General features: G+C 50.9%; 5 protein-coding genes across 5 annotated transcripts; 2 read left to right on the top strand and 3 right to left on the bottom strand.

The window, feature by feature from the left end:
* Positions 1-6: 6 nt before the first annotated feature.
* Positions 7-1,851, bottom strand: N7525_000286 (fungal specific transcription factor domain-containing protein; the record flags this gene model as incomplete). Its single annotated transcript, XM_002558624.2, has 2 exons — positions 7-1,766; positions 1,824-1,851. 2 exons carry the CDS (start codon positions 1,849-1,851, stop codon positions 7-9), a joined length of 1,788 nt encoding a protein of 595 aa, XP_002558670.2.
* Positions 1,852-2,700: 849 nt separating this feature from the next.
* N7525_000285 (uncharacterized protein) lies at positions 2,701-4,668 on the top strand (the record flags this gene model as incomplete). Its single annotated transcript, XM_002558625.1, has 2 exons — positions 2,701-2,751; positions 2,830-4,668. 2 exons carry the CDS (start codon positions 2,701-2,703, stop codon positions 4,666-4,668), a joined length of 1,890 nt encoding a protein of 629 aa, XP_002558671.1.
* Positions 4,669-5,705: 1,037 nt separating this feature from the next.
* Positions 5,706-11,619, bottom strand: N7525_000284 (DNA-binding ATPase; the record flags this gene model as incomplete). Its single annotated transcript, XM_002558626.2, has 4 exons — positions 5,706-6,000; positions 6,066-11,468; positions 11,535-11,552; positions 11,609-11,619. 4 exons carry the CDS (start codon positions 11,617-11,619, stop codon positions 5,706-5,708), a joined length of 5,727 nt encoding a protein of 1,908 aa, XP_002558672.1.
* A 1,301-nt stretch (positions 11,620-12,920) lies between these two features.
* Positions 12,921-13,587, bottom strand: N7525_000283 (uncharacterized protein; the record flags this gene model as incomplete). Its single annotated transcript, XM_061211521.1, has 3 exons — positions 12,921-13,067; positions 13,151-13,287; positions 13,419-13,587. 3 exons carry the CDS (start codon positions 13,585-13,587, stop codon positions 12,921-12,923), a joined length of 453 nt encoding a protein of 150 aa, XP_061070747.1.
* A 51-nt stretch (positions 13,588-13,638) lies between these two features.
* Positions 13,639-16,529, top strand: N7525_000282 (secretory pathway Sec39 family protein; the record flags this gene model as incomplete). Its single annotated transcript, XM_002558628.1, has 3 exons — positions 13,639-15,166; positions 15,218-15,374; positions 15,428-16,529. The coding sequence occupies 3 exons, from the start codon at positions 13,639-13,641 to the stop codon at positions 16,527-16,529; spliced, it is 2,787 nt and encodes a 928-aa protein (XP_002558674.1).
* Between the last annotated feature and the right edge of the window lie 875 nt (positions 16,530-17,404).

Genomic DNA, 17,404 nt, shown 5'->3' with positions numbered 1-17,404 from the left:
CATATGCTAAGTGTGATATGCAATTTCGGAGATCATTTGCTCCCATGTTTCCAGATCAGCAGCCTGCGGAAACGCAAAGTTCTGATCTTCCCAGACTGCAGGCCACATTATATCGGGCGACGAACCAGGTGGGTGGCTGGGCGAGCCATCCGCCACAATAGACTCGATGTTCATGGGCGTCGACATCATTGAATTCCTTTCGCGCTCTTGTGCCATAAAACCTGGCAATACTTCAGGTGGACTCATTGAGGTCTGCTCACCTGGTTGCTCGGTGGCCCGGGCAAGTCCAGTGGTACGGAGTATACATAACTCTACCACTTTGACCTCGGCAAGACCAAACTCATTTAGCCAAACATCCTTGCGTAACCTTTCACAGTATTCCTCGAGATCGTTCAAGATTGCGGTAGTCTGAGGGGCAATGGGTCGCCGCACTGCGATAATGCCCAGGATGAAGGCACTGTTGAACATATTGTGGGTACCCAGTGTCCATCTCATATTTTCTGACGTTCCATAGTTCAAGGACTGCAATCTGATTTTCAGGTCGGAAGATGCAGAGGATATACATGCCTCGTGACTAAGGCTGAAACGATTGGTTATAGACTCGCGTAGAAGATAAGGTCGGTGCAGAGTGATTCTGGCAAAGTGGAAAGCAGAATGTAGATAGAGGCGATGCCAAGGTAGAAATGTATGCGACCCATCCAGTGAGAGGTCGGGGTCTTCCACGGAAAAGTAGGATGGGAGTTTTTCTTTCCATGCGACAAGTTTGTTGTCCATCTCGATCACCATATCGTACGACGCAGGATATAAACCAAAGCATCGGTCTTGAATTTCACCTGCAATTTTACCTAGCCCACTACCGAGCAGTGTGACTGTGCTCATTGTAGGATAGCTCAATGCATGGGCTGTCGCAGTAGAGGACTCTTCATCAGTCAATCCATCCAGCCATATGTTATCAGGTGCTTTGATGAGACACATGTGATCTGAAATCGCGTATGGTCTGCCGAGGGCGAGGGCAATGGTTTTGTCAAGCAAGTACAGATTGCTCCAAAGGCGTCTTCTGATTTCAGTGGCTTTTCTCGATAATCCCCATTTTTCTCCATCTATGTGCATGCCTTGTGCTTGGGCCATGCGCATGGCAAAGCTGATGGTGAGCCAGCTCTCTGCGACTTGTCTGGTGTATAGCAGATATCGCGTAACCATCAGCCCTGCTCTGACAAGGTCTAAGCTCTCGCCGTGAAAAGAGGGTGAGATAACGATCGCCCTCCTGGCAGCCCAGTAGAACCGAAGAGAAGCTTCTTCGCTTTCTTTCCGCTTTTCGGGCGAAGAGATCGTAGGACTGTCCAATAGCACGCTAAAAGCGAGAATGATAAACAAAAGAGCAAGCCAGCGAAGATCTACTCCAGCAATCTCGTCGAATCCAAATTTTCGGCCCCAGAACTCTGCAAATTGAGATCTGAAGGTTTCAGGGTGAACCGTATCGATAGCCCAGTTGATCTCGGTCAGAAATTTCTCGATTAGCCGATCAACGGTCACTTTATTCCGCGGTAAGAGGCCAAGTAAATCCCAAACTTGCGAAAATGGCCCAGAGTCGTTTCGAAACGATTGCAAAGAATCCTTGCTAGACAGCAGGCTCATAGGGGGCAGATCGGGAGCTGACTCCTGAATCATACGGGCTGCCACCTGGTGGCCAAAGTATGAATTACCGAAGAAGCTAGGTGCTCCCCGGGCAATATACAACTGCCCCAGCTCTGTGCCCTGGGTGTCTGCTATAGGGCTTCACTGTTAGCCGTGATCTACGTTTTGACAGTGGGGATATCTGGTACCTGCTGTCCTCACTCTTTCTGGTGGCATTGCATGACCCTTCTCTTTTTCCGCCCATTGACATAGTTGAGGAATCCCACGCTGAATACAACGAGAGCAAGGCAGTTCTCTGTTACATTTCTGCTTCCTGGCGTGACATTGAGAACAGGAAGTTGTTTTTCTTCCCCGTCTTGCTCTAGGGCGGGGGTCGAGTGCCAGCTTGTTTCTCTTTCCTTCATTGGTACTCATTGTTTCATGGAATTCTGAGAAGCGATTAGCCAGGAGTTGTTGAATTGTAGATGACACAAAGGGACCTCGGGAGTGGCCCGAGGCTTAACTAGCCGGAGTGTCTTGGCCTTGGGAATCAGGTCCATAGAGATGCTACCACAGAGGTTATTGTATTTATTTCCCAATGCAACTAGAACTAGACGCATTTAAATACATGTTCTTGTTTGACCTTTATTGATTGATGGATTACTATATCACACTAGAAAGCCTAGCAATTGAGCATGTAGTTAAGTAGTCTCTCTGGGCCTGCATATTTAGGTTCTTCTTTCAGGCCTCGGGGTATATATAGAGCCAGAGTGGGCTCGTCAGATGTAGAATAGAAGAATTGAGAGAAAGAATCTAGGAAACAGTAAAAAATAAGGAAATATTAAGGGAAAAAAAAAAGAAAGAAAAAAGAAAGAAAAAAGAAAAAGAACATTGGAAGTATGAAAGCTGGAGTCCTGGGGTGCTTAGTCATCTGACGTCAAGCGCGTTGTTTACATTTTGGCCTCGCTTCGACTTGCGATGCTTCCCCACTGTGTCTCGACCCATTACCACCCCCTGCACTAACTACTCTTTAAGTTATTGCAATATTCTGATATTTGTTGATTCCTTGCATTCGCGTCTTCAATCATGGCGATCCGCCGTTCCGCGCGCCTCCGTCGTGCCCAGGACACCCCGGAGGTAAGTAACATAGCAACAACACCTGTTGTGGGACAAGTTAGTCGAAATTGGTAAACTAACTTCTATTGCCTTTTTCAGGTTGAAGAAATGACCCCTCAGCCAGTCACAACTCCCAGACTTTACTCTGTCGCCGAAGGCGAGGAGACTGACAGCTCCGAACTCCCACACATCCAAACCCCCCTTGCGAAAACCCCATCTCAAAAGACTCCTCGTGCGTCCGCTCAACAAAAGCGGGCTAGTATTAGGACCCCCACTAGTGTGACTGCGCCTCGTCCGTCTCGAGAAGAAATGCATCCCAGCAAGGCGCAACAGAGCACAACCAAGCAGGCAGACTCAGGCCTGCTCCTCGGATTCAATCCCATTAAGAAAGATGCCAACGGCAATGTAGTCAAGAGCGGCATCAGTGACAATACCCCGACCAAATCCAAAGCATCTCCTCTGACCGATCAGTTTGGGACTCCAGGATTCGAGTATAAGTTCCACTCTCAGGAGACGGAACTCAGCGACGAGGCCAAACAGCTGATGGAAAGCGTCCGTGCCGATGCTGCTCGAATCAAGGCGCAGATGGTCCAGGAAAATTCAGAGCCAAAACCAGAAGATCGCGAAACTGAACAATGTCATGGAGACCGGAAGATTGCCATGCCAAAAGGAAAAGCCAACCGCTTCAGCGACATCCACATGGCCGAATTCAGAAAAATGGACTCTATTGCCGGGCACGCTTCATCTTTCCGTGCTACACCCGGTCGCTTCCAGCCCGTTACCAAATCCCTGAAGCGGTCCAAGTCCAAGGCGCAGCTTGACGAACCGGAGAGTCAGAACTCGTCCCCTTCTCGCTCTGCCACTAAGGTCTCTAACCTGTCCACTCCCACGGCCGCTACAGCGGCTAAGCGTGTCAAACACAACCAAAGCGAAGATACATCCACTCGTCATGAGTCAAAGGATCGAACGCAGAAGGTCAAAACCCCTCGCCGACCTGCAGGTCCTCGCCCTCGCCCTCGCGCGAACGTTCGCAGTTCCCTCATGACTCCCACACATGCTTCGCTTGCCCGCACGACCTCCACCAGCATCAAGGCTCCGAATACCTCAATGATTCCATCATTGAAATTATCTCCGGCTGCCAAAACAATCGCCTCACCTCGAACTCCTCGCACTGATTTTAATCCACGCCTCAAGGGCAAATTGCCCACCATTGGGAGCCTTAAATCTATTCTTCGTCGGCGTCAACCACTCTTCTCCCGTGACCCTGCCAAAATTGCGTCTGGTACCCACGTTGCGGCGCCCGATTTCAACCCCAGGTCGCTCTTTGGAGGAGCCGGTGACGTGAGCGACTCCGCTCCAACCCCTTCGCCAAAGAAGCACGTTGAGTTCACTCCGAGTGTCAAGTCTCGTCATCAACTTGCTGTCGCCTCACCCTCTCCTTCCAAGGCCCCTTCCGCTCAGCATCGTTCCATGGCCGAAGATGTGGTCTATCCCACTCTCCCGGCTCTCACCCCAGAGAAGAACTCGGCTGTCTTGACGTCTACTACTCCTACTTCCGAATTTAAGTCTATTCGTCCTGTTCGCAAGTCGGACGCCGGTAAAGAGCCCGCTCCATATGAGGAGCTTCCCGTGGTGACTCATGGCATTGCTCATGGCATTGTCAATAAAAAGAGGCACCGCAATGAAGTTAATGACGACGATGCTCCCAGCACTGCAAATTCTGAGAATGTGCCACCTACCAATGTTCAGTCTGATGAGCGCAGCACCAAGCGGTTCAAGTCCAACCCGCCTACTCCAAGCCCGGTGAAAAAACGCCTTACCAAGACTCCTGTGCGTCCTTCTGGCCAAATTGGCACTCCTGCTAGCAAGCAAAGGAGTCGCGGTGTTCTGAGCATGAGCCGCCTCAACATGCTTTCGAAGCCGAAGAGACAGGCCTAAACATGCAATGACCTAATGAACCAACACATGTCGCGTTAGGCCGCGTCTCTGATGAATTGTTTTTTTTTTTTTTTTTTTCGAGCCTTATGATCAACCTAGTACCTGGTTTTTGTTACTACCTTTGTTACCACCTTTTTCTACTACCTTCTGGACCTTTGCAGTCCAGCACACGCTGCAGTAATGCTCTTCTGCGGTGTCAACGAACCAACATTTCGATTCTTGATTTGTATCTACCACTAACATTTTTGAGGGTCTTTGGACCCTCGTCACCTTACGGAATATCTTCCTTTCGTGTCTGGTGTTGTTTTTCTTACTTTCCTTTTTTGCCTGTCCCTCGGGTCAACCTTTGGTGGGAAACATGGCGTTTACGGTTATGCTTTCGGACTATTGCTATTGGAACGGCGCCGAGGTGCTTTTGTTTCTGTGTATGTATTGTCAAGAGAATTTTCAAATCAATTCTGTGATGAAACCCATGGGCACAGTAGAAGATGGTCAGTTGTGTGCATTCTAAACTATCAATGTCCCTAACGACGTAGAGTGAGCATCCACTAGAACGTGCCATTTTTGGTTTATGAAAAAGATAAGGTTGTGGACGAAATCCAAGGATTTGCTATGTACAACATACAGAAATTAGAATCTCCATCCATTGTGGGGAGAGATCAAAGAAGCTAACAATACATGAAGGGTTCAGAGAATAGAAAGAAGAACGAGCAGAAATCAGAAAGCCTTCCCAGTGGTAGAACAAATACTAAAAAATAAGCAATTACGCTCCGGTCTGCCGTGCAGACAAGAGCTTCCATGGCATAGGACGGAGAATGGTACAGTGGCATTAAGCATGACGATCATTTGAGGGTTGTGAGGATATGGGTGTGTTTTCGGGGAGGGTTGGGTCGAAGAGGTGTGGAAATGTGAATCAAACGCAGGGGAATGGAAAATGGTAGGTAGATATGCATCTGACATGCAAGCAAAGAGAGGTAGACATCGGGCCTGGACTGCTGGGGCAAGCTCCAAATCGGGCATGGGCGGCGCAGTATGGATCAATTTTTCATGGTCTCCAGGAACGAATCCAGGTTGTATTCTTCCTGGTACTGGCGGTCATCCCAGAGCTCGCCCAAATCGTCTAGCCAACCCTTCTTGCCCTTCTCCTTGACTTCGCCGTCGATATCAACCATGTCGACTTCATAGCCGGCTGTGTCACTTGGCTTCTCGGCTGTGTCTGCTGTTTCGCCGAGATTGAACAGGTCGAGCAGTTGGTCTGTGTCCATTGTTCCGAGCCCGGCGTTCTGTTGATTGACGACAGTGGAGGCGACGTCGATCTTGAATCGTTGCAAGCTGTGGCGAGGTTCGTGTTAGTGGTTGTGCATATGCGGACTTCATGTGGAATTGGAATGACTTACTTCAGGATCTTCTCCTCCAGGGTACCTCGCGTGATCAAGCGGTACACGTTGACAACCTTCTTTTGACCGATACGATGGGCACGGTCCATAGCCTGGATATCTTTCTGTGGGTTCCAGTCGTGCTCCACGAAAATGACGGTGTCTGCACCCGTAAGGTTGAGACCCAATCCACCAACACTAGTAGTCAGGAGTAAGACGTCGTAACTTGGGTCGGTGTTGAATCGGTTAACGATGTCCTGGCGCTTGGTTGCTTCCACGCCTCCATCCAGGCGAAGGTATTGCACGGACGGGAGGAGTTTCTTGAGGACATCGTTCTGCACAATGTCCAGCATCTCCTTCATCTGACAGAACACAAGGGCTCGGTGGGGGCTGACATAGCTTGCGCCTGTATCCAGTTCACCCTCTGCTGTGTGGTCCAGGCCAATACCGCAATCCACCAGCAAATCTTTCAGGGCGTTTAGCTTGGGCGCGTGGGAAACATCTCTGATGTTCGAACGCTTGGCACTCAGGAAGCTTTGCACCTCGTTGTACTGCTTGTGACCTTCCTTGACAACCAAGGCAGGAGAGTTACATAGACGTCGCATGTATTGAAGCGCCTGGAAGATATGCTCTTTGTCGCCTCGGTCTGCGCTGCCCACCTTATCTGCCAACTCCTTCTGCTCCTTCTTGGTGAAGTCCTCGAACAGTTTCTTCTGCAGTTCACTCGGGTCGCAGTAGTAGTTCTGGATAATCTTGGGAGGGAGATCATTCAAGACTTCCTCTTTTAGACGACGGAGGAGGAATGGCAGGACCTGTTTGTGCAGTGCCTCGATTGCTAAAGCACCTGCCTCTTGTTCCTTGGAAGAGGATTTGCTGAAACGGCTCGCTGCAATTGGCTTGGCGAACCGATCCAAGAAGACTTTCTCTGTTCCCAAGAAACCGGGCATCAAGAAGTCGAAGAGCGACCACAGTTCAAGGACGTTGTTCTGGATTGGAGTGCCAGAGAGGATCAGACGGTGGTTGCTGGCTAACTTCTTAACTGAAGACGTGATCTTGGCCTTGGGGTTCTTGATAAGATGGCCCTCGTCCAGCACGCAGTAGTTGAAGTTGATAGGAGAGAGGATATCGTTGTCATTGCGGCAAACATCGTAGGAAGTTACAATGACATCTGTGGTGGCCAGCAAGGGTTGGAGTCTCGTCCGTTCCGCGGGAGGCCCGACATATGCAATGCAACTGAGGAAAGGAGCATACTGCTTGACTTCCTGCTGCCAATGTCCGGAGAGAGAAGGTGGACAGACAATCAAAGAAGGCAATTTTCGAGAGTCTGTAGATTGACTCTTGGCGAACTCTTCCGCTCGCATATGGTGGTCACTCGCCACGATGCAGATGGTCTGCAGTGTCTTGCCAAGGCCCATGTCGTCGCAAAGAATACCATGCAGATTGTAGCGGTTGAGGAAAGCAAGCCAGTTGACACCGTCCTGCTGATAAGGTCGGAGCTCGGCCTTGATCGCGACTGGAATTTCGAACGGCTCAACCTTGCGCACATCCAGCATCTGGGACATGAACTTCCTCTCTCGGTCACGGCCTTCCAGCAACTCTGCTGAGAAGCCAGGAGGATCGGGAATACCGGCCTCCAGAGGAACGAGTTTGACGAGGGTGGCGAATGATGTTGTCGCTAGGAGACGCACATCGTTGTCGGAGTCGCTCATTCGGCCAAGGACAGGAACCACCAGGAAGATGACGTAGGGAAGAATCCCATCTTCCATAACATGGATCAAATGATAGATGCACTCAATCGCACCTTGACGGTGATTGACATCCAACCCATTGTTAATAAGTGGCAAGACCTTTTCAACCAGCATTGTCATGCCCTTGACGGTGATGACACTGCAAATTGTAGCGAAACATTTGGCTGCTGCGTAACGAATGACAGAAAGTCGGCACTGCAAACCCTTGGCGATAATCGGCATAAGGTCGATGACCCATTCGTGGAGACCTGGATCAAACTTGGGTAGCAGAGCCCGCAGTGTAGACAGACCATCCACAATTTCTTGACCAAGTTCATTCTCTGGGTTGGTGATATCCTCGGGAAGTTCATCTCCTGCCAAAGCATCCCTCAATGGCCGTTCGACCAACTTCGCGAGATTGGGAACCTTCTCCAACAGCTCAGGGCCGAACTTGACTGCCAGTTGCTCCAGCGCATCCTTAGCACCACGACGCATAATCCGTGCCTCTCTTGCCTCTCTTTCGAATTTGGCCGCATCTGGATGGTCGCGTCGGTCTTCTTCTTTGCGTAGCGACAAGATTGACTTCTCCAACTGCACGTTGTGCGGGAATTCGGGTGTCTCGGATGTGTCCACACAGCAGTATTTAACCAAGTTACCAATGATCTTGTCCACTGGTCCACGCTTCGTGGCGGCTGTGTAGTGTTCGATAAGGCCTGCCACTGCTGTCGCAGAGCGCTGCTGAAGTTCTACATTCTCCTCCTTCTTGACACTGTCCATCATGCCCTTGATGATGTGGCCAGGCTTCTTGGGGATATCCCGCAACGCGACCAGGGCACCAGCAGTGGCAGCAAGAACACGCATGTCCCGCTGTTCCCTCATCAATCGCGCCTCCTCCACGGCGGATTGGGCAGTGGTACGAGTGTCATTTAAGACTTGGGTAGCAGTGATCCGTTGGGCCGGTGTGAGATTTTTCTTCAGCCGATCAAAGTCAGGACCAACGATTTTCTCGGCGTCCGCCAAAGAAAATGCATTAGGCCCAGCTTCTGAGTCGCCCTGAACGACCACAGCCAAGGTTGGCAGCCGGGAAGGTGCCACATGCGCATGATCCCGGAAGGTATTCAGTAATGAATGGCACTGGGAGCGCGCGACATGAAGGTAGCACGCAATGTCGGAATACCAGGATGGGCGCTCGCCTTCGAGAATTGGTCGAAGACGGTCACACAAAGACGAGCGATATTTGCTCTCTGGTCCGGATTGGCGAGCATACTCTTCCAGGACCATGGCCGAGGCAAGCTGGGTTGTGGAAGCAGAAGCATTAAGGCCATCCAGAATTGCCGGCCAAAGGCTAGATAATTCATTCTTGTCCCAGAAAGATATCAGTGCGCCCAACGCCTTGGCGGCGTAGATCTTGGATCTCAGCATGGTATCTGCACCAACGAGGTCAATATCACCGGAAAGCATATGTCCGTCCACGTTGTGAGCTGACGGCGGAGGTGGCTCTTTCTCTTTCTTCTCCGATTTGCGCCTCCGTCCCACCTTGGTCTCAGCGCCGCCCGGAATAGAAGCAGGGGGAGAGCCTTTGGAAGGCGTGGGAGCCGGGAGAGCGGCGGAGAATGGCAGACCAGACGGTTTGATAAAGAGTGAGGTGTTCATGGGGATGGGGTACCGGGGAACGCCGAAAGCACCCAGAGTCAGAGTGATAAGCGGCTGGATGGAGCCTGATAACTCGTCTTCGGACTTGAATGAACCGCGCATCTCAACAACATTAAGTAGTTCAGACCACACTTGGCCAGACAGCTTCAAAACACCCTCGTTGCGCTCCACGAGAAGATTTTGGAAGATCAAGCGCAATGCCTTGCCATCTACCCAATCTGTAGTGCCCTCGCCCTCCAGCTTCAAGAATGTCATAAGAGCCCGGAGGACAGCCGAGCGAACGCTGGTGATAGTATGGCGGAGGAATGGGTAGAGGCGAGGAACAAGTTTTCCAAAGGACGCTTCCGGATCATCTGCAGCGTTAGCCTTCATAGCATCCAGAACTTGGGAGAATGTGCACAGCTTGGCCAAAAGGTCCATCACAGAGCCTGTACTAGCACTAAGATCATCCTGTAGATTGGAGAGACAGTCCCAGACGATGTTCATTAGAGGGCCAAGAGTGCCAGTCCGGGAGGACACAAACTCCTCTGCAATGGGAACAAGTGTGGCGGCGCTAACAGCGCGGACATCATCATCATAATCAGCGAGGCCTTTCATGACAGCTTCCAGTACGCCATCCATCATGTTAGAATCCTTGACGAGCAAGTCCTTTCGAACTGCGACAAGGTACCGCAGCCCGATCATACCACCATGGCAGACCTCCCATACGGGACGGTCCAGTCCCAGGTCGGTCTGCATTATGATCCGGTATAGGCATCGGTAGGCCGCTCGAACTGAGTTCGGGTGTAGGTGTGAGAGAAGAGCACCGAGAGTCTGGCCCACGGTTTCGCGAATCGGCGCAACCACATTGTCTGAAATGTAGTCACCAAATCGGTCAAGCATCAAAACACAGAGTAGTCGACATGAGAGGTCATCCAGCCACCGGCGATTGAGTGCATCGTTTTCTGAGCGAGATTTTCCATCCAGGCGGCCAGCTGCCGCGCCCTGGACCCTGATTACTTCACGCAGGGCCATTGCCGCGCCATGCCGAACTTCCCAGTTGGAGTCGAAGATGTCCATAGTCAAGAATTCACACATGTGTTCCAGAGGCCATCCTGCACCCTGCTCCACAATATCTGGCAGGATATGAGGTCGCTCTGGGGCGACAGCTCCTTTGAATTCAGTAACAAGCTTAGAATCGTCATCTTCTTCAGTGCGTTCAAAGGAAAAGTAATCAGGTTTTGTCTCGCCGTTGTGGTCATCTCCATTCTCTGCTTTGACAGGATGAGGAGTTGTGGCCAGAGGGGTTGTGACAATATCGGACTGTCGACGAGAAGACAGGTCCACGACACGGACTTTGTTGGCCCCCATCTTAGCGTTCTGTTTGTTTTTCCGTTTGAGCTGATTGAGCTGTCGCTTGCTCAGCCCTCCGTCTTCCTTTGTCGCACTTTCACTAGGCGAGGAGGGCCGGCGGGAGGAAGCTTCATGAAGACTGCTATGATGAGGAATCGGCGGGATAGTAGGCTCATGCTTTGGGGCAGGAGTTACCACTTTAGGAGCCAATTCGATATCCTCGATCAGGTCTTCTTCGAGGTATTCGCCTTCGAGGCCCAGCCTTGAAGTCAAAGTCTTCTTTTGGTGCTGCAGACGGGAAGCTGGCTCCATGGACGCGAGGGAGTACTCGTACTCCTTGCCCGCACTGCCGAGCAGCCGCTTTCCATATTTTAATACGGAAGGGATGTCCAGGGTGTCGAGTTTGAGGAAATCATCGGCCGGAATCGGCTCTTCGGATTTGATCTCGGACTTAATCTCCACATCATCTTCCTCTGCTGCAGACTTGATCTGGAGTCCATCGTCCTCATTTGGATCATGGATGTCGGCGTTAGAGACAATCAGTCCAATAGCTTTGGCAGAAGCTGTCCTTGTGTCCCAGGACTTGGATCTGAGGTACGGCAAGATGCGTCCGAGTAGATTGAACAGCTCATCTGGATGCTGTTTCTGCACATCTGCAAGCTGCTGAGCAGCAGTATTACGAATCAACTGAGTACTGCCCGTCTCGAGTAGTCTGTATTGTCATTGGTCAGTGGTCAGGTTTTCACGTGATCCCATACATTGGGGTCCATATACTCACGTGACGAGACGGTCGAGTCTGCATTTGGTTAGCTTCACGTGATAGACGCGTGGTGATTGGATGAAGGGGCTTACCGGGAAGCCATCGCGGGTCTTCACCTTTCTCGCGACTATGCGGCACAATTTGAATAAGGGAAAAAAAGGGGGGGGGAAGAACACAACAAAGACGAGAGCAATTGCGCGCGACAAAGCGCGCAATTAGGGTGGAAGGACCTCGATATGAAAAACAAAGACCAAACGCCCAACACCTCAAGCCGCGATGCTGAGTCAGCGGGGGGATTTAGATTTAGTACACAAGAGCGAGGGTCGAGGTCACGCAGCCGGGTTTATATCATTGGGGGTGCTTCTGCCCGGCGCGCTGGTCCATGTTTGGGTCACTCCGCCTAGGCCGTTTGTGGTTTAGCGCGGGCGGTGGGCTTCCACTCACAGCGCGCCGATTTTTTTTTCTGCTGTTGGAAGAATCACGTGAGTCCTTGAAACGCGTTGGATGACATAGGGCTTTTAGCTTGATCGAAAATACCCTAATTTGATGTATTGAAGATGTTGTGATGAAGCGAACTTCCGTGGATAATGCAAGTAAAGGGTTACCTGAGAATCCGTTCAAGCTTTGAAGGAAGGAGCAACGCCAAGACATGCCAGATGGCCTCTTCAAAGTTAAGGAATCACAAACGATCAGCAATGCATGTACATTGATGTAGGTTATAGTCTGATGATATTTGAAAGACAAGTGACTAGATTTCGGTGCAAAAAGTGATGCTTGCCATACTTATATACATATCGAAGGTGTCAAGCAAATTTTGTTGCCGTCCAAATGCATCGATCGACCTCCGCCGAACTATATATTTGCTACGGAGTATACAGATTCTCATCTTCAATCCCATTCCCCTCCCCCTTCCCTTGTGCATTATTTTCCTGCTTTCCCCCGCGAACCGAGCACGTAAATCATGCCTACGAGCCCAGGTTGTAGTTATGAAGATAGTCATGGGCTTATCATACCATCTCCAAAGTATGACTCCTTGAAATATATAGAGAAAAACTAGCCATACAAAGAACCCCGGGATAAGCGGCTAGGCGCGTGGGACTGGCAAGGAGACCTATTTCCCTGTGCCTAATCAAAAACCATGCTTATATTGTCAAGTAGGCTTCTGAGATCGGATATATCTCGTCCTACATGGCTGCTTCTGCCATTCCCAGAATCCATTGGATGGAGCACACCAAAATTAACAATAAACACTGTTTGTCGTTGAATTGGAGTATCATTTCGCACCGACAGACCTGAAAGTCAACCAGTTGAGCGTTTCTATACAGTCACAGGCTCCGGGCAAAAGTCCCGGGCCGAAAACACGGAATCACACGCATTGAAAAATAACAAGCACATCCTTCCCATTTACCGTTGGCTCAGCACATTGGCTGCATCCTCTTCCTTCCCGAGTAGACCCAAGCTCCGGATTTGCTCAGCCTTGGGGGCGTTTTCTCGGGGGTGTGCCGCCTCGGCCTTGCGATAGGCAGCTTGCATCTTCATAGTGCGGAGAGCCTGTTGTTCCAATTTCTCGTTATTAGATCCAGGTCCATCATTCAAGTATACGGGTATCTCGATCGAACGGGGATTGCCCTTACCTCTTTCCGGTGGTGAAGGCACTCATAGTAGTCATCCAGGGCGGGCACACACTTCTTCTTGCCGCTCGCACCATCGCCTGAGTTCACCACGTAGCAACCAAGAACTTCTTGCCAGAAGGGGTAGCAGCGGCCGGGACCTAGAAAAAGCCATACTGCGTTAGCCGGTTTTATACGCGGGGGCGGGAACTGGGTGCGCAAGTTGTGATCCGACGCCATGGCGGCGCGGCCACGAGCAGGTTCTCCGAGAATGGGGGAAATGAGCACATACCACCGTTGTTACCGTAACCGGAAGCCATTGTGATGTGTAGAAGAAGGTAATTGAGTAAGTGGTAGGCACAGAGACCGCGAAAAAGGTAGTGATGAAGTGCCGGCGGATGCGACTCTTCCCTTTCGTTTCCGACTTGGTCTGTGCGCCCCGCCGTATGCAACATGGCCATCACCAACTATGAGGCCACCTCACTTGAGTGCCCCCTCTCTTTAGCTTGATCATGGCTCTCGAAGAGCTGTCCGACGCGCATGCTATTCTACTAGCTACACACCTCTGTGCAAGTGGTAGTGTGGCGGACCTGCCTATTCTACAGGCCCGGTTTCCCCATTGTTTTCCGTTAGAACGCCTCCTGCGCATCATCTTGACCTTTCTCCCAGAGAGCACAGAGCCCTCTCAGTACACCACAGTGCTACAAGAGCTAGCAAATAGCTCTAACCTGCCATCCGACCGACCGATCGATACCTCTGCCGTCCAGGACTTGTCCGAATCGCTCGCAAGGAAGCGCGTGCGGAAGATTCATTTACGGCCACTGCAACGTCCTGATGAGGAAGACGAGATAGCTTCAGCAGATCCTTTGACCAAATTCCTTATCCACCGGGCGCATTTGATCGACTCGGAAACAGCACTACAGCCTCTCATTCTCGATCTTATCATCCCGTTCTACGAGCACTCACCAGTCATTCGAACATGGCTGATATCAAGCTTATTACCATTGCTTCGACTTAACTACGAGTTCTACGCCCATCGCGACGAAACTATATCTCTTGAGATCCTTGAGTCTATGGACGATCAAACCGCGGTCAACATTCTCCTGTCTTTGATGAGCTCCGAAGAGAACAGCATGGACTTGGTCAACAACCTGAGGGGTCTGATTGGACCTTGGCTTTATGGCGGTAATCGGTCAAAACGGCGGAGGCTTAACGAAGCAGCTCAGCAGAGTTCGGTATCTTTCATTGAAGGCTCCGAGAAACCTCAAGCAACCGAATTGGCTGGATGGGAACATGTGAATGAATGGCTACTGTCGCGGAGTCTTGTCGACCGTGACAGCGTTGTTGGCGCATTCACCCGTTGGGATGGACCATCAGATGTGGATTTGGGGGGATACGACAATGGTGGCACGCAATTGTCCGAAGAGCAGGCGAAAGATTTACAGGTTCGATACGGCCAGTCAGGTCTTGCTGTCGTGTATGCCCATGCCGACTCATCAATGGCTGTGCTGGAGGGCTCGTTCCAGGTATTGACAAGGGTCGCGAAGCTCCTTGATCTTGAAGACAGCTCGTACCTCACACCTGACTCAGAATTGCCATCTGTGCACTATGATACCGAGTCAATGTCCTCGACATCCCGTGCATCTCTATTGCAGAACTCTCTTTTAAGACCGACGAACCCTCTTACCAAACCGTCACCCCCGTCGGTCTCGTTTCTCAGCGCTTTACTTCTCTCCCTCCGTATACTGACCGAACTTGGTCATCTCGTCCCTTGCCGGGTTGCGGCAAATATGTGCCTTCACAGCACCGAGGAAATGCAACTGGCCGAACTCAAAAGCGTGGTGGATTCTACTGTGAAGCAACCGAATTTAAACCAAGACTGGTCTATGGTTCGACAACGATTGCTTTGGCTTCGGGATTGGCAGGCGGAACAGTTCGACAACGCCTGGGATGAACCTTCACCATACCATGGACTTTTCTGGCGGATCCCGCGCGACACCGTTGAGATAGAGATCTTGAAGGCGCTGCTGGCAGCTAAAGGTAATGGGACCCAAACCCACTCTTTGTTGTCAATACTGATGTTTTTTCTAGAGTATGAATTGGCTATTGATATATACACCAACTCCAAATCAGCGCCACTCGAACCTGCCCAAGTGGAAGCTGCGGTCCAAGAGGCCATATTCACAGCGTATGATAATGCAAGCAACGGAAATCGAACCCGCGGCGGAATGAAGAGAGCTTATGATATGTAAGTGGTGCTACTAAAAGAGGATATATCGACTCGATACTGACAACAATTAGCTTACAATCATTCACACCACACTTCCCAGACTCTGTTGTATTCAAACAGATTCACGCCCTCATCGCCGCAACACACGCACTCTCATACTATTCGCTGACCCTGCAGCACGGCGTTCCATTCCAGCCTGTCAGCATTCGTGTCCATCACGATCCCATCCTTCTGATTGAGAAAGTACTCGAGCAAAACGCAAAGAGCTACACCAAACTAGACGATCTTCTCTCTATCGGACGAAACCTAGTGGCCGCAGACGTACCCACGCAGGCGGCATCAAACGAAGCCGAAGACGAGCCAACTCACCATAAACCCTCAAAGGAGCACGCGCTCCTCACTGCAGAACGCCGCATCACCTCTCTAGCAATCGCCTCCGCTCTATCGTCCAACGACTTCGGCACAGCCTACTCCTACATCCTAACCCGACTCACACCCCCGTCTCTCCTCTCAACCTCCTCCCCCCTCTTAAACACCACCTCCGTACCCGACGACATCACCTGGCGTGCCGTCTACAACGCGGGTCGTCACCGCGCCACAACACCAACCCACCCCCCTCCAACCCTCCAATCCCAAATCTCGCACCTCTCCCAGCGAATGGAACTCCTCTCCCTCTCTCTCGTCCTCGTCCCATCCCCAGACCCGCTCCCAGAGATCCTCGGCGCCTGGCGTCGCTGCGACGAAGAGCTCACATCGCTGCGCGCACGCGAGCAGCAAGAAGAAGACCTCTGGGACAGAAAAGGCGACACATTGTCCTCCGTCCCGGGCGGATTCGGGCCCTCGGACTCAGAGCGTGATGCCTTTGATACGGAGCGGCAGCGTGCGGCTCGCCGTGCGCGCGCTGCAATGCCGAACTCTCATCACCACGAGGCGCCCATGGGTCTATTTGAGGTTGCTCGTGGCGCTGCTTTGGCGCTGCATAAGAATGCTTTCCCGCTGAGGGGCGCAGCTGATGGTTCGGCGCCGCTTGCTCCTCGCGACGGTGATCGGCCGCTGTCGCCAGATAGTGAGGGTCATGTTAGGAAGAGGGATATGGTTAGCAATATGATGACTGGGGGCTTGGTTAGTGGGATTGGTTGGGTTCTTGGCGCCGATCCGGTGAATAAGAAGTAGGATGTGGGGACGACAGGGTCGCCAGTAACTGAAGGTTAAAGATCTTGCAGTTACTTCTATGGTTGACGAGGATGCGTATTAAGACCTGTGCTGTATGTAGCTTTTACGATAACAATGAGACATATTTTTCTTAGAAGCGTACGGACTGGCTGTTAAAAATACTTGTTGGAAATATTTGGAATTATCCATGGCTGGTAGCAATATATGTAGTAGTAGGAAAACCTGGAAAGTCTCCAGAGTTGATACGTAATTTACTAAGAGATGGACGGTTTCAAATAGTCAAGTCCATACGTATATTCTTGTATCCGCATACATATAAACAAAGTCGAAGACAAGATGCAATTGGTATTAAGTGCCTAAGTATGTCCCAAAGGAAGTCTCCAAAGCATTGCAACACTCCGCATCCAGTGCAAGCGACAAAATAGACCCAAAATATAACCCTAAAGCAGAATAGGAAAGTGAGCTGTACACTCAAAACGAAAACGGCGATATACGAAGATGGAGGATATGTCCAGGCTCGAAATGTGACAACAAAAAGACAAAGATAAAGGAGAGAGACCAGTCCATTGTAAGAAGATGAGGGAGACAGTGAGAACCGAAGGAGAAGGCGAGAAAGGATCGAAGGGTATGCGATGCATGAAGAATGTCAGGCCATCAAGGATCGTAGGAGGTGAAGCGTAGCCGATGATATTCGTGTCGGAAAAAGAAAAAGGGAAAATGGATTTGCTGATGATAAGGGGGTATGAGAGTAATGTCGAGCCCCACGAGTTCCGGCCCGGGGGATCCAGCGGAAAGCACAAACGCAGATGGATACGAAGTAGAGTCGTGATAAACGGGGTTGAGTTGTTGACAGCCAGGTCAATCCTTGGGGTCCA

The sequence above is a fragment of the Penicillium rubens genome (assembly GCF_028828025.1).
Source record: "Penicillium rubens strain IBT 27055 chromosome Unknown utg000001l_segment0_segment0, whole genome shotgun sequence".
NCBI lineage: Eukaryota > Fungi > Ascomycota > Eurotiomycetes > Eurotiales > Aspergillaceae > Penicillium > Penicillium rubens.
Note: the sequence above shows the minus strand (reverse complement) of the source record. Positions and strands in the feature narration are given on the sequence as shown.